At 37.3% G+C, this 27,100-nt stretch overlaps 1 protein-coding gene across 4 annotated transcripts; it reads left to right on the forward strand.

Annotated features, from left to right (window-relative positions):
* CCDC90B (coiled-coil domain containing 90B) lies at positions 1-27,100 on the forward strand. Of its 4 annotated transcripts, none has more exons than XM_066249219.1 (9): positions 1-238; positions 2,381-2,500; positions 4,086-4,189; positions 17,565-17,666; positions 18,308-18,349; positions 18,442-18,513; positions 18,609-18,662; positions 21,047-21,161; positions 26,518-27,100. In XM_066249219.1, the coding sequence occupies exons 1-9, from the start codon at positions 166-168 to the stop codon at positions 26,571-26,573; spliced, it is 738 nt and encodes a 245-aa protein (XP_066105316.1). In that variant the 5' UTR covers positions 1-165; the 3' UTR covers positions 26,574-27,100. The 4 variants fall into 4 exon arrangements, with proteins under 4 accessions (XP_066105316.1, XP_066105289.1, XP_066105298.1 ...); XM_066249192.1 differs by lacking the exon at positions 1-238 and adding an exon at positions 263-469; XM_066249201.1 differs by lacking the exons at positions 1-238; positions 18,308-18,349 and adding an exon at positions 263-469.

Consider the following 27,100-nt stretch of genomic DNA (forward strand, 5'->3'; position numbering starts at 1 on the left):
CGCGCAATGGCCTCTGGCTATCCAGGCTTACTTTGCTGTTAGTTGTGTCTCACTGCCAGAAAGTAGGCGCTGAAAAGTTCACAGACAAGATCTCGCTTTCATAGGGCGGTAACGGCGTGCAGGGGCTGGGGAGGGGTGGCGGATGGAGCGAGGCCGCTCCAAACCATGCTAGCTCACTGTGGGTCCGTCTCCGAGGAGGCCCAGCTTCGCGGAACCGCAGTTCCAGCGGGAGGCGGGAGCGTACCGTGCAAGAGGTAAAAAACTACATTTCCCAGCATCCTCGCGGCGCCAGAACTACCTTGCCCGAAAGCCTGAGCGTCATTCATCCAGCCTTTCGCTTCCTCCCACCCACCGGGGAAGTCGGAGGATATGTGGAGTCGCAGTGTTTGGCGGCTCCTGCGGTCTGAAAGCAGCGGGGGCTACCAGGTCTTAGCGCCTCGCGGGCGTTTTTCGCCGGCCCTGCGGAGAGGTGAGGAAAGGCCTTGTGTCACTGAGGCCTGACGATGCTCGTGCCTGCTCCGGCGAGCGGGGCGGGAGGCGCCACGCCCTCCGGCCCATTCCTGGCGCCGGAGCCCCTGCTGCCCGGTCGGCCCCGAGAGGGCCAGGGCTGCGAGGGGTCTGCCTTCCTTCCCGAGAGCGGGCCTCTGACGGTCTGGGTCATTCGCCTGGCTGCACCATAGACCCCCTCCAGGCTTTCTGAGCTCGTCTCCTTTGCTGTCCAGTGAGGCCGGTGAACCCCGCTCTCGTACATCTGTCAGGAGTTAGCGTAAGGTAACCGGGGTTTGGAGAGTCCTGATTTCTTCCGTGGTCAGTTCAGATTTAGGTGTTCTTTAGTCGCTGGTCTCGAGCTCAGATGTTTGGTAGACTGCAGCATACGTCAGGTCCGCTTTATTCTTGTGCTTTTCTGTACTCGGCAACCATCACGTAGTAGCCATTCAAAAGCAACAGAACATGAATGCTGGAACCCACCGGAGTTGAACTACTAGTTGGCACCCCTGTTAACAGTGCGTCCTGAAGGACATCTGACTTTTTTCTGAGAGAGGCTTTCAAAGTTTTCCCCGTTTAAGGTTGTCCAGAGAGGGCACTTGGTACGGATGCCAGCATTTTCTGTTCACCTTGACTCTTCAGTACCAGGTGAAATGAGATGACCAGTACCCCTGTACTTTATGCTATTTTGCGCTTTGCTTCTTTTTACTCGCACAATAAAACGACGTTTGTTGATCCCCCATAAGGCAGCTGTTTGGCTGCCAGGGTACTTCTCAACGTCTTTGGTTATTTATTTAGGTGTTTGGCATGCATACATATTAGGTGGCCTTTACAAAAAGGAGGTAACATTTTTTGAATCCTGGGAAATCACCCCAATTTCAATCCTATATATGTAAACTTTTAGAGGTGTACTTTGTTTACATATTCAGTGAAAATATTAAGCATTTTTTTTAGAGAATGTTGAAGTACATATGATACTGGAAAGTACATCACCATGCTAAACGATGTCAAAATAATTGTTGAGTTACCCCTCTTGAGTCTGTTGGGTAAACCTTATGTGACCCCTTATTCTTTTTCATCATCTGAATTGAGTTTATGTTTAGATTTTTTAAAAACCATGTATTTCCTGACTACTAGTCTATCAAGTCAATGAAAACGTTATGTCTGTATTTGCTCATCATCCCCTATGCCTTAAAAATTGAGAATTTATTGAAATAGGACATATATTATTAAAAAGTGAAACTTTTCCTAGGGCCTTTGTGTTAACAGTAAATTCTCCTGCTTTTAAAGTCAAATTCATTGATTCAGCATTAAAACATTGCAACAACTTTTTGCTAAGCACTGTTCTAGGTATGAAAGATACAGAAACGAAAATCAGGGCCTCATGGAGTTTATATTCTGGCTCAGAGAGACAAACAGTAAAACAAACAAGATAATTTCATATTAGAACTGAGAGCTATATGGGAAATAAACAAACTGAATATATAAGAGTGGGAGTACAGAAAGCTACTTTGGATGGGGATATAGGTATAAAAAATTCTCAGCTCTCTAAAACTTCTGAGCACTGAGGAGAGCTGGGCAGTTTCTGTTCTCCAGCAATTAGAGACATGGCAGAGTGATATTCTGAGCTTTTGATGTACACGTAACAAACAAAACATTTCTGAATACTAAAAGAAAATATTTATTAAATGTTTGCTACACCAAATAATGCTAGACACATTTTAATGAAAGAGTTGGGCTGAGAGGAGTCAATTATCTTGCCTGAAATTATAGAATTCCTAAGTAGAAGAGTTGGAACTGTATTATAAAGAGATGGGGAAAATACTTTAGAAGCAAAAGTGTGATGCTTCCAGTAGTTACTACAAAAAATAAAAATATTGTTTTCTCTTTTCAGACTTCTTAACTACCACAACCAAGGAAAGCTATGATGCAAGGCCATTGGACATAACTCCTTTAGAGCAAAGGAAATTAACTTTTGATACCCATGCATTGGTTCAAGACTTGGAAACTAATGGTGAGAAACACGGGTATCTCTCAAAAGAATTAAATTAACACCAGTCATAATAAATTACCTAGTCGAGATAATATCACTGTCAGTAGTAACAAGAGTCACTATTTAAATATAAGTGCCATCCATACAGTGGAATATTTTTCAGTCATAAAAATGCTATTGCTTGAATAAAAGATGAGAAATGCTCAAGGTAAATCATATAAAACTACATGTGTGGAATGATTCTAATTATGTAAAAAAGGGGAAAAAATCTATGGAGTTTCTAGGCTGATACTGAAGTCCATGTGGAAGTACAAGGACAGTGTTAGTGTTAGGTTGCCAAAGGAGGGATGCACAAGGCCTAATGAGTTTTATAAGAAATTTATTTATGCACCTGCAAACAGATAGGCTGAGACCCCAGTGGCGTCAGCAGCAAGAGGATAAAAAGCCTCATCCTATATAGGACTGAATTTGGCTGTGTTTCTTGCTGCAGGAGGAAAACTTCTGTTACCTATGGCAGTTCCACAATGGAGGAGGTGGTAGTGATTAATGACCAAGATTAGAATGTCCGGACAAGTGAAGGGGGGATAACTAACTGGCAGGATGTCTCATGGTTAGGCGGAGGTAAGATATCCATCAGGGTGCTCAAGTGCAGAGTTATGGGAACTGCTCTGGTGCTGGGTCACCTCAAGTTCCACCCGGCTTGTTGAGGCTTTTGGTAGGAGGCCCTGGACCCAAAGCTAACATTTAGGAACAGCAAGAAAGAACTAGCATACAAAATGACCAGATACCAAAACACATATGTAATAGCACAAGAAAAGAAAACTATAGAATGGGATTCAGACACATATATATGGATTTAGCAAGCAATAAAGAAGGCATTACAAATTAGGGAAAGGAAGGACTATTTAATAAATGAGTTATGATAACTGACTAGGTAGCCATTGGGAAAAATATATATGATCCCCTTACTGAAAAGTAAATTCTAGACTTTATATATAAATATATATGTAAATATATGTATAAAAGTTTAGTGTAATAATTGAAAAACTAAAAATTGAGCAAGACAGTAATCAAAAGCAATGAAAGTAAAGGTAGACAGATGTGACTACAAAAATATTTAAATATATATCTCAAAGGATATCATCCATAAAGTTAAAATTGTTAGCAACATACATGACAAATGAGCCTGATGCTCTAATATACGAAAAGTTCATGTGAATAAGAAAAAGTTCAGATATTTTATAGGAAAATGGGCAAAAGCTATGAACAAACAGCTCACAGAAAAATAAATATCAATAACCAATAAATATATGTAAAGATGCCTGACAAAAAATGCAAATTTAAGTACCAATTAAAATAATGTAATACCATTTTTATGACAATTATACATTCAAAAATAGTGTTCACATAGATTGGGGAACTGGATCAGTGGGAATTAAAACTGTCGAGTGCTTTTGGAGAGTAATTTAGCATAATCTGTCAAATTTTTAATTATAACTACTTTTTAAAAGAGTATAACAATTTATAGGGAAAATATTTTCAGCTGTCTATTCTGATAAGAATATACAACTTTTAAAAAATACAAATACCTATTTGCTGCCTACAGGATTTGACAAAACACAAGCAGAGACAATTGTATCAGCATTAACCACTTTATCAAATGTCAGCTTGGACAGTATCTATAAGGAGATGGTCACTCAAGCTCAACAGGTAATATTTTCATTTTTATCACTTCTTAACACATTAGACAATCTTTCATAACTGCATGCCTGTCTACCCACTGACCTCTCAGACATACCTACATCTTCCTTATTGTTCTCTCTAAGAAGAGCAAAGCAAAAAACCCCTAAGAAGAGCAAAGCAAAAAACCCTTTAGTAAAGTCATATCTAAAGGGATTGAAGAGTTAGTATAGTCCAGAATTATGGTAACACATTGTGAGATAATTATAGGTATTGATCGACTTACAACCCATGCAAATTACGACCATTCGACTTTATGACCACAATCGCTAGCCACGACTGCTCTGCATCTGGCAGCGCAAGCGTTGCCGGGCTGGGCGTACAACAGTGCTGACCAGCTTCCAACAGCACTACCATCTTCGCATGCACCATTTCAACTGTTATCCCAGACTCGGTACAGCAATTTGTGTTTTGTGTCTTGGATATTTTTCATCAAACCCTTCCCAAGATGTCTACCAAGAGGAAATTGTCTTTGTCTTTGACTTAAAGATTTTTATAACATCATTTCACAGTACTGTACATATAGCCTACTCAACTTACAACCAAATCGTGTTACGACCGGTCTGTCGGAATCAATCGTGGTCGTAAGGCGAGCACTAGCTGTATATTACTTGAATTGTGAGATGGTAGATCATTAGTGATACAGCGTTTTCCCTGTTGAAAGCCCACCACAGTAGAATATAAAAATATTTACTACAGTCATGTGTATATTCTGCTTAATTTTCACAAACTTAGAAGGTTGGAAGGGACTTACCTGGCTGGGAAGGACTTCATAAATCAGCTGGTTAAGATGCTTTAATATGCAGTCCTTTCCTTCAAATAGTGTCATTTAACTAAAAAGTTAAAATGTGAGAGGCACAACATTGGGTACTTTCCAACATTGATTTAACCTCTTTAACAACCTTGAAATGTCAGTAGAATTACTCTCTTTGCCACTGAAGAGATGATCAGAGAGCTTAGCTTGAGTAATTTGCAAGAGCTATCATTGTTGTGCTGTGAACAAAAACAATGATTTTATTTTATTTTTTTATTTTTTTGTATTTTTCCAAAGTGAGAAGCAGGGGAGAGGCAGACAGATAGACTCCTGCATGTGCCCAACTGGGATCCACCCAGTATGCCCACCAGGGGGCAATGCTTGGCCCCTCTGAGGCGTTGCTCTGCTGCAATCGGAGCCATTCTAGCACCTGACGCAGAGGCCATGGAGCCATCCTCAGCACCCAGGCCAACTTTGCTCCAATGGAGCTTTGGCTGCGGGAAGGGAAAAGAGATAGAGGGAAAGGAGAGGGGAAAAGGTGGAGAAGCTGATGGGCACTTCTTTGTGCCCTGGCCAGGAATCGAGCCCAGGACTTCCACACACCAGGCTGACACTCCACTGCTGAGCCAACTGGCTTGGGCCCAAAAGCAATGATTTTATATAAAGAATAGAATAAGTTCAGTGATTTTAACTGCAATAATTCATAGTTTGTCATCATGAATTAATTCACTAGATTTAAGAATCTTCTTATGGTTATATTTTTTAATTTTTCAAATTTAGGCTTCCTTCCTTAGATAAATATTTTACAGCAGAGAGAAATCAGGGTTTCTTTCTTATGTAAAATAAGAAGCTCTTGCATAAAATTTCATTACATTAAAAGCTGTGAAAGGTCAAAAGCTTTTTACAGATTTTTAAGGATAATTTCCAATTAGATATTTAGAATTAAAACTACTCAACACTTGGATTTAACTTATCTGTAAATTTGTGTGCACTTATTTTACCTTATTCAGAGATATAACAGACTACTAAATCCATTAAAGAAAAAACAAGTCATTTAATTCTCCTAAATCTCTGAACTATCTTAAAAGAGCTAATGGAGCTACTGACATTTTTAATAAAGTAATATACTTTCTTTTGTGTGTGTGACAGAGAGAGACAGAGAGGGACAGACAGACTGGAAGGGAGAGATATGAGAAGCATCGATTCTTCGTTGCGGCACCTTAGTTCACTGACAGCTTTCTCATGTGCCTTGCCTGAGGGCTACAGCAGAGCGAGTGACCCCTTGCTCAAGACAGCGACGTTAGACCTTAGGCTCAAGCTGCTAAGCCTGTGCTCAAGCCAGATGAGCCTGTGCTCGAGACGGTGACCTCAGGGTTTTGAACTTGGGTCCTCTGATCCTCCGTGTCCCAGTCTGACACTCTATCCACTGCATGACCGCCTGGTCAGGCTAAAGTAACATACTCTTAAATAAGATTTTTAAGTCTACCTATTATATAGTAGATTAAAACTGGTTTGAAAAATGTTTATACTGCTAGGACCATTTAATTATATATTCAAAATGCAGGATTGGATTTTTGATTTTTTTATTACTGGTGTGTGAAATTAAAATCCCATTCCTTCCTTGAGCCTGATTTCCTTGCTGACACCACCTCGAGGACAGAAGAACTCATAAAGATGTCATGAAAGATGGGGCTGAGGCTCAGGACCATCAGATAAACAAGGTTCATATTTTATCCCTTCAGTAAGGGCCACATTAAGTCTACTCAATCTGAGAATACAGTTACATCCTGAATTCATTTATAATCTGAGTTATAGTCATATTCTCTGATGGTTCCACAACTGTTACAATGATCACACTTTTAATACATTTGACTACTTAATCCTGGATTATACATTTCCATTTAGAGTTGCTGAAGATAGACATCTGTGTTGTTTTATAGGCCTCTTTGAGTCACAAACTATTTAAAGGTGGAAATGGAGATTAAAAAATGGCTATAAGGGTCACAGTACAGTTCCTTATCTTGGATTCAGACTCCACAATAAATCTATAATTACATTTTCAACTATTCTTACATAACTTCAGTAAAATTTTATTAATATATATAATTTAAATAAATAAAACATATTTAATGTTTAGAACTCCTTCATAGAGACATTTTGGGAGAAGGGGACTAACACAGCCCATAGAACCACTTCTATATGACTGCTGAACTAATTCTCATGAATATTTCAAGCAGAACTACATAAAGGAAAATAAACCCATATCCCCAATAATATACAATAGGTGAGTGTTAGGGAAGGCATAAGACTAGGGGATGTCTATTGTATGCAGTAAAAAAATAATTTTTTATGATAGTATTAATATTTAAGGCAAAACTTCTCCACATCAAAACATTGGAGTTAAACTGTCCTGCTTTGGCCATTACATCCCTGTCTCTGGTAAATTTATAATAGAAAATCATGTGCCAAATATTATTTTAAGCACTTGATGTGTACTATGTCATTTCTCCAAACAACTCTTCAAGGCATAGTTACTGTTACTATTTCCATTTTATTCATGAGGAAGTCAAAGAAGTTAAATAACTTGCCCAGAGTCTCAAAGTAAATGGCAACCTTTGAATTCAAAGCCGGGCAGCATGACTCCAGAACTCAAATTTTTTTAACATCTACTCCATATGATAGTACCATCTGCGAACTATTATTGGATAATGTGCATTCTAGATAGACCCTTTGAAGACTGAATCAGTTTTTGGTCATGCCTCTGGACCTGTTAAAATCTCTGTTTTCTAAAAGTCAAGTCAGTTTTGAAATTGTCTTTCTTGCCCATATTGGTCAGTGAAGGACTGTAATTCCAATAATGTACTCCTTGCCACAAACTGTGACCAAAGAAAAGGGGAGGGAAGAGTTCCACTAGTGATCCTGTTCTTGTTTATATACCATGTTATAGATGGTGCTTTTCATGGCTACATCCTCATCTGCTTTTCCTTTTGGTAAATTGGGAGAACTAATGAATCAACAAGCCACTCACATTTAAGAAATTTAATGTGGGCCCTGGCGAGTTGGCTCACTGGTAGTGGTAGAATATTGGCCAGGCGTGCGGATGTCCTGGGTTCAATTTCCAGTCAGAGCACAGAGGAGAAGTGACCATCTGCTTCTCCACCCCTCACCATTCCCTTTCTCGCTCTCTCTCTCCCTCCTCTCTCTAAAAATGAATAAATAAAAATCTTAAAAAATATTAATGTGAAATTTTTATTTTTTTTAAGGCTGCCTTAAATCATTTCTACAAAAATGTCCCTCCCTAACAAAGAAAAAGCTTATAAATCTATTAGATAGGGGTCACTTTTCTTTCACATGTTCTTTGTAGTACCAAATATAGCAAAGTTACATAGGAATGTATTTATTTATTTTGTATATGTATTTATGTTAATTTATTCATGGTGCCACTAGGGATGGGAAAACTGGCTTAAAGGTTTAGCAAAATCAACTACTTAAGGAGCTGAAAATGGAGTGACATCAGAGAAATGGCACTGTGAGGGGTGCTTCCAATATCTCCCCTTGAAATTTCAACAAATTCAACAACTAAAGACAGAAAAAAATCTCAGGAGCACCTGAAATATACACACACCAGACAAAAGTATGATTGGGTGAAAAGGTAGCTGAATATATAATCCACTCTGAAGGAAATAAGACGGAGAACAGTATTCCGCCTTCCTCACTGATCTGAGGAAGGGCCACTTTCATCGGGAACCGAGAGAAACAGAGGATCTGGGGCAGAGGGAAGAAGCTGGGATAGGATGGATGATCAAGCAGAGGAGAGAGTGTGCCGGCTCAGCCTGAGATTGTGGACACGGGGCTAGCACAGGTGGCAGACTCCGATGGAGGTGGCTGGAGCAGGTTGTCTGCTGAATCCGGTGCCAGAATGGCTTTGTGCACTCCCGGGTCTGCGATCACTGGTGGTATGCAAATAGCTCCACCTGGTGCCTCTGGTATGGGCGCACACGCTCACTGGCCAAAGGGCTAAGCCCGAGATTATCAGCAGTGGGTGGTGGCCAGCGTTTCTGTGTAATCCTGGCTCCCAGACCAATAGCATAAAAAGTGTACAAGGTCCGGGATCCCTAGGCCTGGATCTCTCTGGGCGGGGTGCCTCCACAAGCCTATACAGGTCTCAAAGTGCATTCCTGCATTTTTAGCACTGACTGAGATCACAGGCGTGTGTCTAAGTGGGCAGGAGCAGACCTCCGTGTCCACTGCGGAAGTCATGGGGGCTGGACATGCATGTGGCTTGCTGCGGGCTACCAAACGGCACAAGGGAGAAGCCTATGGAGATTAGACTCACGGAGCGCTGAGGCGTACTAGACATGCCCAGTGGCCCTTAAAAAGGCGCCTGATCTGCAATCAGCTTCCAATCCACAGCACACTGAGACATGCTAGACCTGTCTGCCAGCCCTTAGACAGGCACCAGACCTGCAATCCGCTCCCTGCCCTGCCCGCTTTCACTGGCGGCTCTGGTAGGCACAGACTTACCCAGAACTGTGCTTTGAGCAGTACTGGAGGAAGGACTTAGCTGCTCTTAGAGCAACTCTTGCTCTGCAAGCAGTGGCTGTGGGGAACCTCACAGCTAAGTCCCCAGGCTGCTAGCTCAGGAGGGAGAGACTTGGGGAGAAGCACCTAGAAATCTAACTGAGTCTCCCATTGTTGGAGCCTCCAAACCCTAACAAGCTCCACCTACCAACAGGACTGAGGCCCAGCCTACCTCATTGCCATAGCAACACAACAGCAAATCTCTGCTCAAGAGCCCCACGGGAAAAACCAGTAGTACATTGCCACCTGCCAAAAAAAAAGAAGCTACCTCTCAAAACTAGGAAAAAGTTACATTTTTTATAATTTTTTTCTTTTTTTTCCACTCTGGTCATTTTAACTTCTTTTCATTTTATTCTTTCCTTTTCCTTTTAAACTTCATTATCCATAGTTGTTACATTTTTCATTCTTGTTCTCTTTTATGAGGGTTACATTTAAAAAACCTTAACTTCTTTTTCTTTTTCTCTCATTCGATCATTTATCAACAAATTATTTCCTTTTGGATTCATATTTTTCTTTGTGGCATTTTGCATGTTTTGACTTCTTCTATCTCTTTGTCATTTTCCCTCAGTTCTGGCTTCCTGTTCTCTGTAGTTTTTGTTCCACTTATCATAATAGAATTTTCATTTTTTCACTGTATCTTTTCAATTTTTATTTTATTTTTTAATTATCTTATTAGTGTTATTAATACCACTCTCAAATGACATTAAGGAAAAAGAAATTAAATATCATGGATACAAAAGATAGAGATGTAGGTCAGATAGATGATGATAAATCTCTAGAAAACTATTTCAATTGCTTAGAAACCTTGGAGTTAAATGACAGAGAATTAAAAATTGAAGTCCTAAAAATACTTAGGGAAATGCAAGAAAGCACGGAAAGGCAATTTAGAGAGCTCAAAAAACAATTCAATGAGCAAAAAGAATACATCACCAAGGAAATTGAAACTATAAAAAGGAACCAAACCAGATGAAAAAACTCAATACATGAACTGAAAAATGATGTAATAAAGTTTAGCTAATAGAACAGTCCAGATAGAGGAGAGAATTCGTGACATAGAAGACAGGCAACTAGAGACACTACAGAGGTTAGAGGAGAGATACTCACGAATTTAAAAAAATGAGAAAGCCCTACAGGAATTGTCTGACTCCATCAGAAAGAGCAACATAAGAATAATGGGTATATCAGGAGAAGAGAGAGAAAATGGAATGGAGAACATATTCAAACAAATAATAGTTGAGAACTTCCCAAGCCTGTGGAAAGAATTAGAGCAGGGGTCCCTAAACTACGGCCCGCGGGCCACATGCAGCCCCCTGAGGCCATTTATCCGGCCCCCACCGCACTTCTGAAAGGAGCACCTGTTTCATTGGTGATCAGTGAGAGGAGCATAGTTCCCATTGAAATACTGGTCAGTTTGTTGATTTAAATTTACTTGTTCTTTATTTTAAATATTGTATTGATATTTGTTCCCGTTTTGTTTTTTTACTTAAAAATAAGATATGTGCCGTGTGCATAGGGATTTGTTCATAGTTTTTTTTATACTCCGGCCCTCCAACAGTCTGAGGGACAGAGAACTGGCCCCCTATGTAAAAAGTTTGGGGACCCCTGAATTAGAGCCTCGAATCCAAGAAGCAAAGAGAACACCGAGTTACCTTAACCCAAACAGACCAACTCCAAGACACATCATAATGAAATTATCATAAACCAATGACAAAAAATCCTCAAGGCAGCCAGGGAAAAGAAGAATACAACATATAAAAGAAGGCCCATTAGGCTATCATCAGATTTCTCAGCAGAAACTCTACAAGCCAGAAGAGAGTGGACCCCAATTTTTAAAGTACTGAAAGTGAGGAACTTCCAGCCAAGAATGCTATATCCATCAAAGCTATTCTTCAAATACAAAGGGGAAATAAAAGCATTCACAGATACAGAAAAGATGAGGGAATTTATCACCAGATAATCCCCACTTCAGGAAATACTAAAGGGGGTTATCTGACCAGATACAAAGAAAAAAAAAAAAACAAAATTACAAGTAAAAGTTCCAACAAGATCACAATAAAGACAAGATTAATCTGTGACAACAAAAATAAGAGAGAGGAGAGGACAAAATTAACAGTAGCAAAGGAGAAAGGAATGCAGAAGCACTCATGAGATAATAAACTACAATGAATATGATATATATCCTTTTTATTACCTAATGGTAACCACCCCTGAAAAAAACACTACAGAAACACATGGCTTAATAAAAGAAGAAACAGAGGAAAGAAGTACGGAATACAACCAAACAAAAGCAAATGACACAAAAACAAAAGAGAAGAACCAAACAAGAGCTATCAGAAAGCAATACATAAAATGGCAATAGGAAACTCTCAAGTGTCAATAATTACATTAAATGTAAATGGATTGGACTCACCAATAAAAAGACACAGAGTAGCAGAGTGGACCAAAAAAGAAAATCCAACTGTATGCTGCCTTCAAGAAACACATCTAAGCTACAAGGATAAAAACAAATTCAAAGTGAAAGGTTGGAAAACGATTCTCTAAGCAAATAACATCCAAAGAAAAGCAGGTGTAGCCATACTCATATCTAACAATGCCGACAAGACAGCAAAGGTAATCAGACAAAGATGGTCATTTCATAATGATAAAGGGGACATTGAATCAAAAAGACATAACACTTCTTAATATGTCATCTATATGCACCAAACAAAGGAGCACCAAAGTATATAAGACATCTACTAACTGATCTAAAAATAAAAGCCAACAAAAATACAGTTATACTTGGAAACTTCAATACACTGCTGACGGCTCTAGATCATTCATCCAAACAGAAAATTAATAAAGAAATACGGACCTTAAATGAAACACTAGAACAATTGGATATGATAGACATCTACAGGACACTTCATTCCCAAATGCCAGAGTATACATTTTTCTCCAGTGTACATGGAACATTCTCAAGAATTGACCAGCCTGACCTGTGGTGGCGCAGTGGATAAAGCGTCGACCTGGAAATGCTGAGGTCGCCGGTTCGAAACCCTGGGCTTGCCTGGTCAAGGCACATATGGGAGTTGATGCTTCCAGCTCCTCCCCCATCTCTCTCCTCTCTCTCTCTGCCCCTTTCTCTCTCCTCTCTAAAATGAATAAATAAAATAAAAATTAAAAAAAAAAAAAAAAGAATTGACCATATGTTGGACCACAAAACTAACATCAACAAATTCAGAAAGATTGAAATTATACTGAGCATATTCTCTGACTATAAAGCTTTGAAATTCGAATTCAACTACAAAAAAGAAGTAAACTACCCCCAAAAAAAAAAATTTGGAAATTAGCCTGACCAGGGTGGTGGTGCAGTGGATAGAGCGTTGGATTGGGATGCGGAGGACCCAGGTTCGAGACCCCGAGGTTGCCAGCTTGAGCGCAGGCTCATCCGGCTTGAGCAAAAGCTCACCAGCTTGGAACCAAGGTCGCTGGCTCGAACAAGGGGTTACTTAGTCTGCTGAAGGCCCACGGTTGAGGCACATGTGAGAGAGCAATCAATGAACAACTAAAGTGTCGCAACAAAAAACTAGTGATTGATGCTTCTCATCTCTCTCTGTTCCTGTCTGTCTGTCCCTATCTCTCTCTCTCTCTCTCTCTCTCTGTCACTATAAAAAATAAAATGAAATTTAAAAAAATGTGGAAATTAAACAGCATACTTTTAGAAAATGAGTGGGTAAAAGAAGAAATAAAAGCAGAGATCAAAAGATACATACAGACAAATGAAAATGACAATATGATATATCAGAATCTGGGATGCAGCAAAAGCAGTAATAAGAGGGAAGTTCATTATCACTACAGGCTTATATGAACAAACAAAAGAGAGCCCAAGTAAACAACTTAATATCACATCTTAATGAACTAGAAAAAGAATAATAAAGGCAACCCAAAACCAGAAGAATGGAAATATTAAAAATCAGAGCAGAAATAAATGAAATAGAGAACAAAAAAACTATAGAAAAAAATCAATAAAACAAGGAGCTGGTTCTTTGAAAAGATCAACAAAATTGACAAACCCTTGGCAAGACTCACTAAAGAAAAAAGAGAAAGGACTCATATAAACAAAATCCAAAATGAAAGAGGAGAAATCACCATATAGATATCATAGATATACAAAAAATTATCCTAGAATACTATGAAAAACTATATGCCACCAAATTTAACAATCTAGATGAAATGGATAAATTCCTAGAACAATACAACATTCCTAGACTGAGTCATGAAGTAGATAGCCTAAACAGACCCATAAGCAGGGAAGAAATAAAAACAATTATCAAAAACCTCCCAAAAAATAAAAGTCCAGGGCCAGACAGTTATACTAGTGAATTCTATCAAACATTCAAAGAAGACTTGGTTCCTATTCTGCTTAAAGTCTTCCAGAAAATTGAAGAAGAAGCAATACTTCCAAACACATTTTATGAGGTCAATATAACTCTCATACCAAAACCTGGCAAGGACAACACAAAAAAAGAAAACTACAGAAAAACTAATGAATACAAATGCTAAAATCCTAAACAAAGTACTAGCAAATCGAATATAACAACACATTAAAAAATAATTCATCATGATCAGCTGGGATTCATCCCGGAATCACAAGGATGGTTCAACGTACGTAAAACAGTTAACATAATATACCGTATCAACAAAACAAAGAACAAAAACCATATGATCCTATCAATAAATGCAGAAAAGGCATTCGATAAAGTACAACATCATTTTATGTTTACAACACTCAACAAAATGGGTATAGAAAGAAAATATCTCAACATAATAAAGGCCATTTATGATAACCATCAGCCAACATCATATTAAATGGCAAAAAACTGAAGGCTTTTCCTCTAAAATCAGGAACAAGACAAGGCTGCCTACTCTCTCCACTCTTATTTAACATAGTACTGGAAGTTCTAGCCAGAGCAATCAGAGAAGAGAAAGAAATAAAAGGCATTCGTATTGGGAAAGAAGAAGTAAAGGTTTCGCTTTTTGCAGATGATATGATACTATACATCAAAATCCCCAAAGACTCCACAAAAAGACTATTAGAAACAGTAAACCAATACAGTAAGGTCGCAGGACACAAAATTAATATATAGAAGTCTATTCCTTCCTATATGCCAACAATGAAACATCAGAAAATGAACTCAAAAAATTAATCCATTTTATGGTTGCAACAAAAAATAAATAAAATACCTAGGAATAAACATAACAAAGAATGTAAAGGACCTATATAATGAAAACTACAAAGCATTGTTAAGGGAAATGGAAAAAGATACAATGAAATGGAAAAATATTCCTTGTTCTTGGATAGGAAGAATAAATATAGTCAAAATCACCATATTACCCACAGCAATATATAAATTTAATGCAGTTCCCATCAAATTACATCATTTTTTTAAAAAATGGAACAAAAAAAATCATCAGGTTTATACAGAACTATACAAAAACCTCAAACAGCCAAAGTAATCCTAAGGAAAAAGAACAAAGCTAGGGGCACTACAACTGACTTCAAACTATATTATAGAGCCATGACAATCAAAACAGCATGGTATTGGCAGAAAAATAGACACTCAGATCAATGGAACAGAATAGAAAGCCCAGAAATAAAACCACATATATATGGTCAAATCATCTGATGAGCCAAAAACACAATGGAGAAAAGAAAGCTCTTCAATAAATGGTGCTGGGAAAACTGGAGAGCCACTTGCAAAAGAATGAAACTCAACTACAATTTGTCTCTTTGTACCAAAATTAATTCAAAATGGATCAAAGACCTAAATATAAGACCCGAAACAATAAGTTAATATAAGAAAACGTAGGTACTAAACTCATGGACCTTGGCCATAAAGAACACTTTATGAATTTGACTCCAAAGGCAAGGGAAGTGAAGGCAAAGATAAATTAATGGGACTACATCAGACTAAGAAGCTTCTGCACAGCAAAAGAAACTGACAACAAAACAAACAGCCAGCTAAAGGGGAGATATTTTCAAACAACAGCTCAGATAAGGGCCTAATATCCAAAATATACAAAGAACTTACAAAACTCAACAACAAACAAGCAAACAATCCAATAAAAAAATGGGAAGAGGACATGATCAGACACTTTTCCCAGGAAGCAATACAAGTGGCCAATAGATATATGAAAAGATGCTCATTTTCACTAGCTATTAGAGAAATGCAAATCAAAACTACAATGAGATAACCACCTCCCACCTGTTAGATTAGCTATTATCAACGAGACAGGTAATAACAAGTACTGGAGAGACTATGGAGAAAAAGGAACCCTCATTCACTGTGGGTGGAAATGTAAAGTAGTACAACCATATGGAAGAAAGTATGGTGGTTCCTCAAAAAATTAAGAATAGAACTACCATATGACCCAGCAATCCCTCTACTGGGTATATGCCCCCAAAACTCAAAAACATTGGTACGTAAAGACACATGCAGCCCCATGTTCATCGCAGCACTGTTCATAGTGGCCAAGACATGGAAACAACCGAAAAGCTCTTCAATAGATGATTGGATAAAGAAAATGTGGTACACATATACTATGGAATACTACTCAGCCATAAGAAATGATGACATTGGATCATTTACAACATGAATGGACCTTGATAATATTATACTGAGTGAAATAAGTAAGTCAGAAAAAAATAAGAACTGTATGATTCCATACATAGGTGGGACACAAAATTGAGACTCATGGACATGGATAAGAGTGTGGTGGTTACCAGGGGGAGGGGTGGGGAGGGGCATAAAGAAAACCAGATAGAAGGTGACAGAAGACAATTTGCTTTTGGGTAATGGGTATACAACATAATCAAGTGTCAAAATGATCTGGAGATGTTTCTCTAAATCTATCTAATTGATCAATGTCACCCCGTTAAAATTAATTGTCTAAACAAAAAGTGAAAATGTGTAATGCTTTTTTTTTTTATGTTCCTTTTACTATTTCTGTCTTCAGCCAGAGACAGGACTGAAATGTCATTTAAAAAAACCACTAATTATGCTTGACCTATGGTGGTACAGTGGATAGAGCGTTCACCTGGAGAGCTGAGGTTGCCAGTTCGAGGCCCTGGGCTTGCACAGTCAAGGCGAAAACAACAAGTAATCAATGAACCACTAAAACAAAGCAACTATGAATGGAAACTTCTTTCCCCTCCCCCCCCCCCCCCCCCCCCCGCTGTTAAGTCAATAATTTTTTTTTAAACCACAATGTTATGCATTATGTATGGTTATTTAAACCATACTTCTATTTTGTTTTACTACCTGACTCTGAGTCTTATCCAGTACCGTGGAATTTTCTGATGTTGGAAATCCCTCAAAATTAAAGTAATAAAAGGTAACAAAACCCTTTCCATATAGGCTTTTTTTTTTTTTTAAGTGAGAGAGAGAGATGAGAAGCATCAACTTGTTCTTTCTCATATGTGCCTTGATGGGGGGGGGGGGGGTGTGTGCTCCAGCCAGCGACCTTGGGCTTCAAGCCAGCAACCATGGGGTCATGTCTATGCTCTCCGTGCTCAAGCCAGCAACCCTGCACTCAAGCCGGATAAGCCAGCTCTCAAGCTGTTGACCTCGGGGTTTTGTCTAAATAACAAACACTGCCTGGTCAGGTCCATGTAGGCATTTTAAGAAACAGTGTTTGTTGAGGAACACTTAGATGTTAAATAAGCATTTTACTGGGATTCTTTCATAAATGGTCTAGACATTTATTTCTCTTCACTGGGAAATATGTTTTTGTCCTTGAATCTCTTGGTCCTTTTCATTTTGATATTTCTGATATGTATGTTTCATATATTTTGTGGGGGTTTTTTACTTAGATATTTCTGATATGTAGGTTTCATATATTCTGTTGTTGTTTTTTACTTAGACAGGCAACGTTATATCTTCTAGCTTAAACTCTTTAAGTTTCATGAAAACAATTCCATGTAAAGGATAACATTTCATAGATTACTAGGTTGTTTTATTTTGTTTCTAGGAAATAACAGTACAACAGCTAATGGCTCATTTGGACTCCATCAGGAAAGACATGGTCATCCTAGAGAAAAGTGAATTTGCAAATCTGAGAGCAGAGAACGAGGTGACACAAGTTTCGCTTTATTACTACTAAAATAACTGATTTTACAAGTTGTCCATTTGGTGAATAATCGGACCAAATAACAATTTTATATGGTCATTAAATAATTATTTTCAAGTTCTTAGATAAAAATATATGTTTAACAATACCTAACCTTTCTTTGTATAAAGTATACTTTCTTGCATACTAAATGAGCTGTATCTTACATGTATAAAAGTCACCTAAATATGTGAGCTGATGTATTAAATACAATTTTAGCATAGCTCATAGTATAGTGTTCTCAGCTGAAAGTAATGTAGCATTTTCCATTTTATTTGATTCTGCACTAATTATTTTTGTGATTAAAGAAAAATGTTTTTGTAATTCAGTCAAAATTTTGTTATCCACTAGCTTAACTATTTTTAAATTTACATTATCAATCATTTAAAAAAGTAGAATACTAAAACAAATACTTTTTTATGTTTTCATAAGAATTATTTTCTGAATGTGATGAATTATTCTTTTTTGTCTTTATTTTTAATCAAATTTTGTATTAGAAATCTTTACATTGTCCAGTTTTTGCTAACCCAGGGTTTCAGATTTTATGAAAAAATAATATGGGCTTTGATTTAATGCCAATTGTATGTAATCTTTCTTATATCTAGAAAATGAAAATTGAATTAGAACAAGTTAAGCAACAACTCTTAGTAAGTGAAACTTTTCCCATTTTGAGATATTTTACTAATTTCAGAATATTCATTACAAGATCACTTTTTAAATATTTTTATTTTCTTTAAAGAATGAAACTGGTCGAATCAGAGCAGATAATAAACTGGACATCAACCTGGAAAGGAGCAGAGTAACAGATATGGTAATGTGCTTTGAAATGTACTTTCTTGGTTACTTACTGCTTTTTAATCTCTTTTAGTCTTTTTTGTTAACCTCCTGATGCATCATATTCTTTAGTTTACAGATCAGGAAAAGAAACTAATGGAAGCAACCACAGAATTTACCAGAAAGGTAAGCTAGTATGTAAAATCTCCCTTTTGTACAGCTCTCATGCCTTCTGTCACTGCTCTTATAAATTTGGACTCCATGATTTCCTCCTAGATTTTATAGTTAACTGGGGAAAGCTGCCACCAGGTGGATGACTGACTATACCTGAGCTGTGACCTCTGAGTCAGAATCAAGCTTTCTAGGTAGCATACTTCTTTTTAACTAAAATATTTTTATATCAAAAAAAGAACTTTTTTAAAAGACAAAAATTCACAATTAGTATTTGAGTGCCTAGATTAAATTATCTTTTTTTGAAAAATAATAGTAATAATTTAATGAGTACTTAAAATATATCAGATACTGTTCTACTTGTTTTACTTCTATTAATTTATTTAATCCTTATATCGGCCTTTGTGAGACAGACAGCCTTATTCCCATTTTACCTGTTTGGAAAATGAGACACAGGAACATTAAGGTCACACAGCTAGTAAGAGCTGAGCTGAGCTATAAGCCTGGATTTTAAACCCATTACTCATTACTACTGGTACCTTCTCAGTAATCCTAACTTGTAATCATTAATCTCTGTGACTTGAGTAAAACCTAGCTTTCTGGCTTAGCATAGTCCTTTTCTTAAAAGTTATAAGTCATTTGGTCTACATTGTAACAGAAAAGACAGCATTTTTTCTTATTTCTAATTTAATAAAAGAGAAAGTTCCATTTGTCTTTTTAAAATTTTTTATTTACTGATCTTAGAGGAAGGGGTGTGAGAGAGAGAAACATCTCTATGTTTCTGAATGTGGCCTGACCAGGGATTGATCCGGCAATCTTTGCTTATCGGAATAATGTTCTAATCAACCAAGCTGTCTGACCTAGGCCCATTTGTCCTTCTTAATACTCTATTCTGTTCTTCTACTTTTTGGCCAATAAAGGACAAAAGAAAATTTAAAAATTCTCTCACAGCTAATTACTGAGCTCTACATACCATTTTCTATGTCTTGCTATCTTTTAGCTCCTGTACACATAGCATTCAGTGTTACCTAACAAGCATCTCTGCCATTTTCTTTAATATTGGTGCCAGTTCATATTACAAATCTGGTTTGGTTTTTTCTTTCGCAAAATATATTTAAATTTTTAACTATCTTATCCTAAGGATTTTCTATACATAAAGCGATAGTGGAGGCCCTGGCCGGTTGCTCAGTGGTAGAGTAACAGCCCAGCATGTGGATGTCCTGGGTTTGATTTCCGGTCAGGGCATACAGGAGAAGTGACCATCTGCTTCTCCACTCCCCCACCCCCACTCCCTGCAGCCACGGCTTGACTGGTTCAGGTGCATCAGCCCAGGCACTAAGGATGGCTCTTTGGAGCCTCTGCCTCAGGCACTAAAAATAGCTTGGTTGCAGCATCAGCCCTAGATGGGGGTTGCTGGGTAGATCCCAGTCGGGGTGCATGTGAGAGTCTATCTCCCCTCCTCTCCACTTGGAAAAGAAGCAGAAAAAATAAATAAAGTGATAGTTCAGTGACAAATTTTTTCTTTCTAGTTTATCCTCATAAATTTAAGTCTCAAATATATATATATATTTTTTTAATAAAGTTTTTAAAAAAATTTTTATTTTTATTTATTCATTTTGGAAAGGAGAGAGTGAGAAAGAGAGGGGGGGGGCAGGAAGCATCAACTCCCATATGTGCCTTGACCAGACAAGTGCAGGGTTTTGAACCCGTGACCTCAGTGTTCCAGGTCGATGCTTTATCCACTGTGCCACCACAGGTGAGGCCTCAAATATTTTACTATAAAGCTTTTAGTAGAATGTGCCTTGAATGTGATAATCCTAATAAATGGTCTCCAAATATCAATGTAGAAGAAATATTTTTTTGTCCATTCACATGTTTTTTTTAAATATCACACTGCTTTTTGCCTGACTGGTGGTGGCACAATGAATAGAGAGCATCAACCTGGGATGCTGAGGTCCCAGGTGTGAAACTCTGAGGTTGCCTGCTTGAGCATGGGCTCATCCAGGTTGAGTACAAGCTCACCACTTTGAGCTTGGGATCACTGACATGATCCCATGGTCGCTGGCTTGACCTCAACGGTTGCTGGCTTGAAGCCCAAGGTCGCTGGCTTGAGCAAGGAGTCACTGGCTCAGCTAGAGCCCCTGGGTCAAGGCACGTATGAGTAACAATCAATGAACTATTAAAGTGACACAACTACGAGTTGATGCTTCTCATCTTCTCCCTTCCTTTTTGTCTGTTTGTCTCTTTCTGTAGCAAAAAGAAAACCACAGTGCTTTTTTCCCACATGTAAGATTTTTATAATACACAATTCATCCATAAATAAAGGGTTTCTAATGTAAGTATTTTGCCAATAATGTATAAGGACAAAACTTAATTGTCTTTAATTTTATTTACTACAGGATACCAAAACCAGAAGTATTATTTCAGAGACCAGTAATAAAATAGACACTGAAATTGCTTCTTTAAAAACGCTAATGGAATCTAACAGGCTTGAGACAATTCGTTACCTTGCAGGTAAGGCTGTGTCAGAGAAGGAATTACTGTCCTTTGATTTTTCAGATCTGTCAGCTCCTACCTCCCAAGGTAACCATGGCCAGCACAGAAGACAAAATGGAGGAGCTATATCAGGTTTCCTTTATTGCTTGGTCCTCTGCAGTGCGTGAAGATTCTAAGTTTGAAAGGCAATAAGTTTAGGATATAAGTTTAACAGGCAGTTCTCTAACTTACAATAGGAAAAACTTATGGATATAAAGAAATATAAAAAAACAATTATAAAATGATGTGAAGATAAACTGGGTATTCCACAATGAAAAAAATGTTATTTTTATTGCTCTGCTCCTCTATCAGTATTTGAGTGGACTTACAGGGAAACCTAACTAAAATATATATAGCCCATTAAAAATCACAGCAAACAAAGGGGAAAGTACCCCCTACCTTTAATCCAACTGAGTAAGGACAGATAATACCCCAAAATAGACTATTTGTCCCATACTGGGCTCTTCCATGTGACCTGAGCCAATTACAGGACCCCATAGAGAGAGGAAATTGCCCTGGTTAAGTATGTACTTCTTTTCTTTCTTTTTATAAAAAGTAATATATAATTTTGTTATAAATTGTTCATATAATTCAAAAACAATACGCTTAGACCAGGCGGTGGCACAGTAGATAAGAGTGTGGGACTGGGACACAGAGGACCCAGGTTCGAGACCCTGAGGTCGCCAGCTTGAGCACGGGTTTATCTGATTTGAGCAAGGCTCACCTGCTTGAGCCCAAGATCACTGGCTCAAGCAAGGGGTCATCACTCAGTCTGCTGTAGCCTCCCGGGTCGAGGCACATATGAGAAAGCAATCGGTGAACAACTAAGGAGACTAAGGAGCTGCAACAAAGAATTGATATTTCTCACCTCTCTCCCTTCCTGTATATCTGTCCCTATCTGACTCTGTCTCTGTCGCAAAAAAAAACAACAACAAAAGAAACAAGACGCTTAACCTGAAAGCCTTCTACTCCCTCCTCATAGGTATTTACTATTAGTAGTATACATCTTTCTAGGCTTTTTCTTTCTTTCTTTCCTTTCTTAAAAAGATTTTATTTATTGATTTTAGAGGACAGAGAGAGAAAGAAAGGGAGAAGGGAAGAGCAGAAAGCATCAGCTTGTAGTAGTTGCTTCTTGTATGGGCCTTGATCGGGCAAGCCTGAGAATTCAAACTGGCAACCTCAGTATTCCAGGTCAACACTTTAACCACTTCACCACCACAGGTCAGGCAGGCTTTTTGTTCTTTATATAAGCATTATAATTTTTTTAAGTAATAACTAGATCATATTGTATAGACTATAAGTTTTTAAAATTTAACCAAATGTCTTGAATATCTTTCCACATCAACAGACATTTTTGCTAGAAAGCATAGTATTCCATTGTATGAAATTGCCTGTCTGGCTGGATAGCTTAGTTGGTTGAGCATTGTCTCAAAGTGCAGAGGTTGCCAGTTCAATCCCTGGTCAGGACACATACAGGAGCAGCTCCATGTTCCTCTCTCTCTCTCTCTACCCCTCTCTTTTTTCTCTTAAAAAAAATCAATTAAAATAATTTTTAAAAACTTTCCATAATTTATCCAATATACAATACAGTGTACAGATGATGTGTTATAGAATTATGCACCTGAAACCTGTATAATTTTGTCAACCAGTGTCACCCCAATAAAGTCACTTTTATTTTATTTAAAAATATTGTACCAAACATCCATATACATGCTTGTGTTGAATAAATGTAAATACACACACACATACCCCTTTGTGCGCTTGTGCTAATATTTCTTTATAAATTCTTTTGCACATCTATACTTTTGGGTCAAAAAGATATGCACATTTAAATTTTTTCATATTATTGAACTGTTGTCCAAAGTAAAATTGTGATTTCGAGCTCAGTGGTTTTCTAAGCAGCCGCTGATTATGTTGCAGTGGCAGGAGTAAAGATGGAGTCCCCGGCCCTCAATGATGCACATCCCTTATTTCTTCAACTGAATGGCTCATCTCCTATCTCTTTAAAATATTGGGTTTCTGCCAAAGAATCATTTAAAGAAAGGGTTCTAAGGCAAAAACAAGTTTGAAAACCCCCATTCTAGCAAAGTCTCTGGAACTGGAGAGCAGTTCAATGGTAATGCTTAGGGGAAACAGCCCAGTTTAGAGTGTTCCCACTTTCAAAATAGATTTCAAAGCCACGCAGATTAGGAAGAGCTTCAAATTCTATTCAGCTTCCTCTCAAGTATTTACCAAAAGAATCAATTATCTTAGTTAAAATTAAAATCTTTTTTATACTGTTTGAAGATGGCGATGGTCTTCATGCGACTTTTTATTCAGTAGTGGATATATACAAGGCTGACTCGAATAGACTTAATAGCAGTGACAAAAGAAATCAGCAAGTCATTGTTTGAAAATATATCATTCCTAAGTTATCTTCCATTGCCTTTTTCAATGATTTTCAACCAATGTTCTTTTTTAAAAATATATTGTTTCACGTGCACAATTTTACCACACTGTACACTGTATTATTTATTCACCACTCCAAGCCAAGTCTCCGTCCATCACCATTTACCTCTCCATACTCTCCTCCACCCACACCCACCCGCAATCACCACACTGCAACCAGTAGTTCTGAAAGCTTTGTCTTTCTCCTTCCTTATCCTTCTCCAAACATTTGTTTACCACTCCTGCTACTCACAAGCCTTTTAGGAAACTTGAATCCCACACTGTCAGCCGGTGGAAGTTAACACCATGAGTGGATCCATTAGGTCTAGAATACCTGATGTTGCTGGTAAGACAAGAATACTCCACTTATCTGAGATTCACATATTGAATTCAATCATGAACACAGAAAAAAATAGAAAAAATACTAATAAAGCCCAGCATTAAAGGTTTTATGTTTCCCTTAGAGAGGAAATCCTTCTGAAATAGTAAATCTTTTTTTTTTTATTTTAGTAAGGAGAAAGAGAATGGGAGGAGAGGGGGGGACAGGAAGCATCAACTCCCATATGTGTCTTGACCAGGTAACCTCAGCATTCCAGGTCAACACTTTATCCACTGCTCCACCACAGGTTAGGCTGAAATTGTAAATTTTAAATCATTTTGGTTTCCCAACATGCATCAGCTATGGCTTTGTTAGTTTCAGGCATCATACTTCCAACTTGAACTAGCTTAGGCATAAAGGGGAATTTATTGGTTTACATACTAAATTACAGAAGGGCAGTATAGCTTCAGCCCAGGGATAATTGGAATTACAACTTACTCTGTATCCTGGGTCTGAATATCCACCTCATTTTCTTATACCAGCTTCCTCCCTGGATTAGAAAAATGGCCATCAGTAGCTCCCAGAACCCTATCATTCCAAGTGGTTTCACCAACCAAGAAAATATCGCTTTTCTTGGTTCCAATTCAGAAAATCCCAGGGAAAGGATCTGAATGGCCCATTTGAGTTAGACACTACCTTCTGACCCAGATCACTGTTGCCAAGGAAGCAAGAGCTGTAAGATAATGGCAGTTTCCATTTAATCTATACAGTTAATGTGGCAGATTCTGTTCTGGGCAGAGAAATAATAAAATCTAACACAGTCTACTTAAGATGTACCAAGTACATCCTCACCTTTGCATGTTACATACCCAAAGGAAGTATCCTAGACAGGCCATAGAAGATAAACAACAAATTTGAAAGCTATTGGGACTAGCACAATGACAGCAATGAGAAGTGACAGTTGATAAAAAGAAAGGAGAGAGAAACTTAAATACAGTAACCATTGTATTTTGTTTTCTAATAAAGGAGTGAAATACTTCTCACAATAAAGTGCTCACTAGTAGTCTAAGACTCAGCCATTTGGATTAAAGAATATAACCACCTGACTGATAGCATAAGTAGCCCCAAAATGACAAGGGATAAATAAGTATAATAGAATGGATTTTTAAAAATAACAACTTTGGAGTCTGGTACACACATAATGTTGAGTCCAGGTTCAACCACATGTAGCAATATAGCTTTGGGCTTGTTGTCTCATCTGTACAATGGGAATAATATCACTAACCTCATAGGGTTTTAATTATGGTTAAATAAGGTAATGTATGTAATTGCTCAGCACACTGCCTGGAACGTGGTAAATAGCAGCATGATCAAATGGAAGAATGTATAATTGACCAAGAAACTCTCACTATTATACTTTTTCCTCATATGTCCTTGTTTCCTATATGTCTTAGAGAGACCAAATCCCATTTCTTAAAATTAACCAAGTTTCAGTAAGTAGTGAGATCAAATGGGATAATGTCTAATGAAATGTATACAGTAAAATTGGGATAGCTTTACTATGAAAGGCTGTTTCTTGCAGCCTTAGTCAAAGAAGTTTGCCCTTCATCTTAGATTCTCTATTTTAAAAGTCATAGTTGTTTAAAAATTACAAAGAAAAAACTTAAAATCATCCATAATCCCAGCAATTAGAAGTAATAGTTACTGACATGTTACTGTATTTTTTCAGTCTTTTATTCTATGAGTACATGTCATTTTTAATGGCTACCCAGTATCATAGATTACTTCTATTATAATATAGTTAGGTCATTTACAATTTTTCTCTATGTAAATAATGATGGAATAAATATTTTTGTGCATGGTGCTGGGGAGTCATGGCTGTTTAAACAAACTAGAAACTAGGGAGTCCCTAAAAGCCTCACCTAGATTCAGTTCCTTAAAGAGAACAGGAAGTTTTTCTGTCCAGAATGATGTAAGGAAAAGCAGGTGATATATTAATGGTTAAAGAAGTATGATGCTTGTTCTGCCTTTTCTGCTTTTTTTTCAGGGTTTTTATTAAATTTTAACTTTTTATTTATAAGTTTTTAATATAAAATGTAATAGTTATGAGAAAAATTATTTTACTTTTAAATGTATTAAAAAGGCAAATAAAATTTTCTTCTCATGGGTTATATGTCAATTTTACTAGCGTAAATACGTAAGTTTTTCATACAGGTGAAACAGTTTTTCACTTTTAAGATCTGAAATTAGATTTCATAATTGTTTAGTCACAGTTAATAACACTAATATTAATAATGACTAAACAGTTTATAGATTTTAATTGACATATGACCCACATTTTTAAATTATTGTCATCCTTATTGGGTTTTAAATACAAGAAGCTTTTAAGGATTGATACCAACCCTGCCAAAAAAGATATCAACTTTATCTTTAGTTTAATTTTCTAGGGAATGGAAAACCTAAGATAGAACACTGGTTGGATTCCCTTTGTTTTTTGCTCTTCATTTAAATTGAAGGTGACATTATTCTGTTTTTCTCTGCAAAATAATCACAAATGCATGACCTGTAACATGTTTCTTCTGTTCACAGCCTCAGTGTTTACTTGCCTGGCAGTAGCCTTGGGATTTTATAGAATCTGGAAATAGCAGAGAAATGACATTATGCTCCTACTGCTGCTTCTATTGACTTCTTAAAATTCTGCACCATGATAAATTTGCAGCAAAACTTAATGCAAGATCATTCAAAGTATTATACATATGGACTAAAAAGAAATACTTTAGAATAAGAAGATATATTTTATTAACTTTGTTTTTTATGCCTTTTATGTTATTATGTTGAAAAGCTGCCATTCAAAACCTGATATTTTGAGATGGAAGGGCTTTTTGTCTTTGTCCTTTTGATAGTTCATAGAAACTGAACCAGAGTTTTCTTGTGTCCGCTTGAACAATGGTGTAAATTATATAGGATTTCTTTGGTCTCTGCTGCCTACATAGTGTTACTCAATTTTCCTTATAACTAGTGCACAATTACCTTTTCATATAAAGTGAAATATTGTAAGAAAGTTGTTTGGATTTTAAGAGTGACTTAACATATAGCTGGAGATAGTTTTGGATTTATTTTGTAATGAACAATTAAAAACAATAAATTAAAAAATGTAAAATGTGTGTTCTAA

The sequence above is a fragment of the Saccopteryx bilineata genome, chromosome 1, assembly GCF_036850765.1.
Source record: "Saccopteryx bilineata isolate mSacBil1 chromosome 1, mSacBil1_pri_phased_curated, whole genome shotgun sequence".
NCBI lineage: Eukaryota > Metazoa > Chordata > Mammalia > Chiroptera > Emballonuridae > Saccopteryx > Saccopteryx bilineata.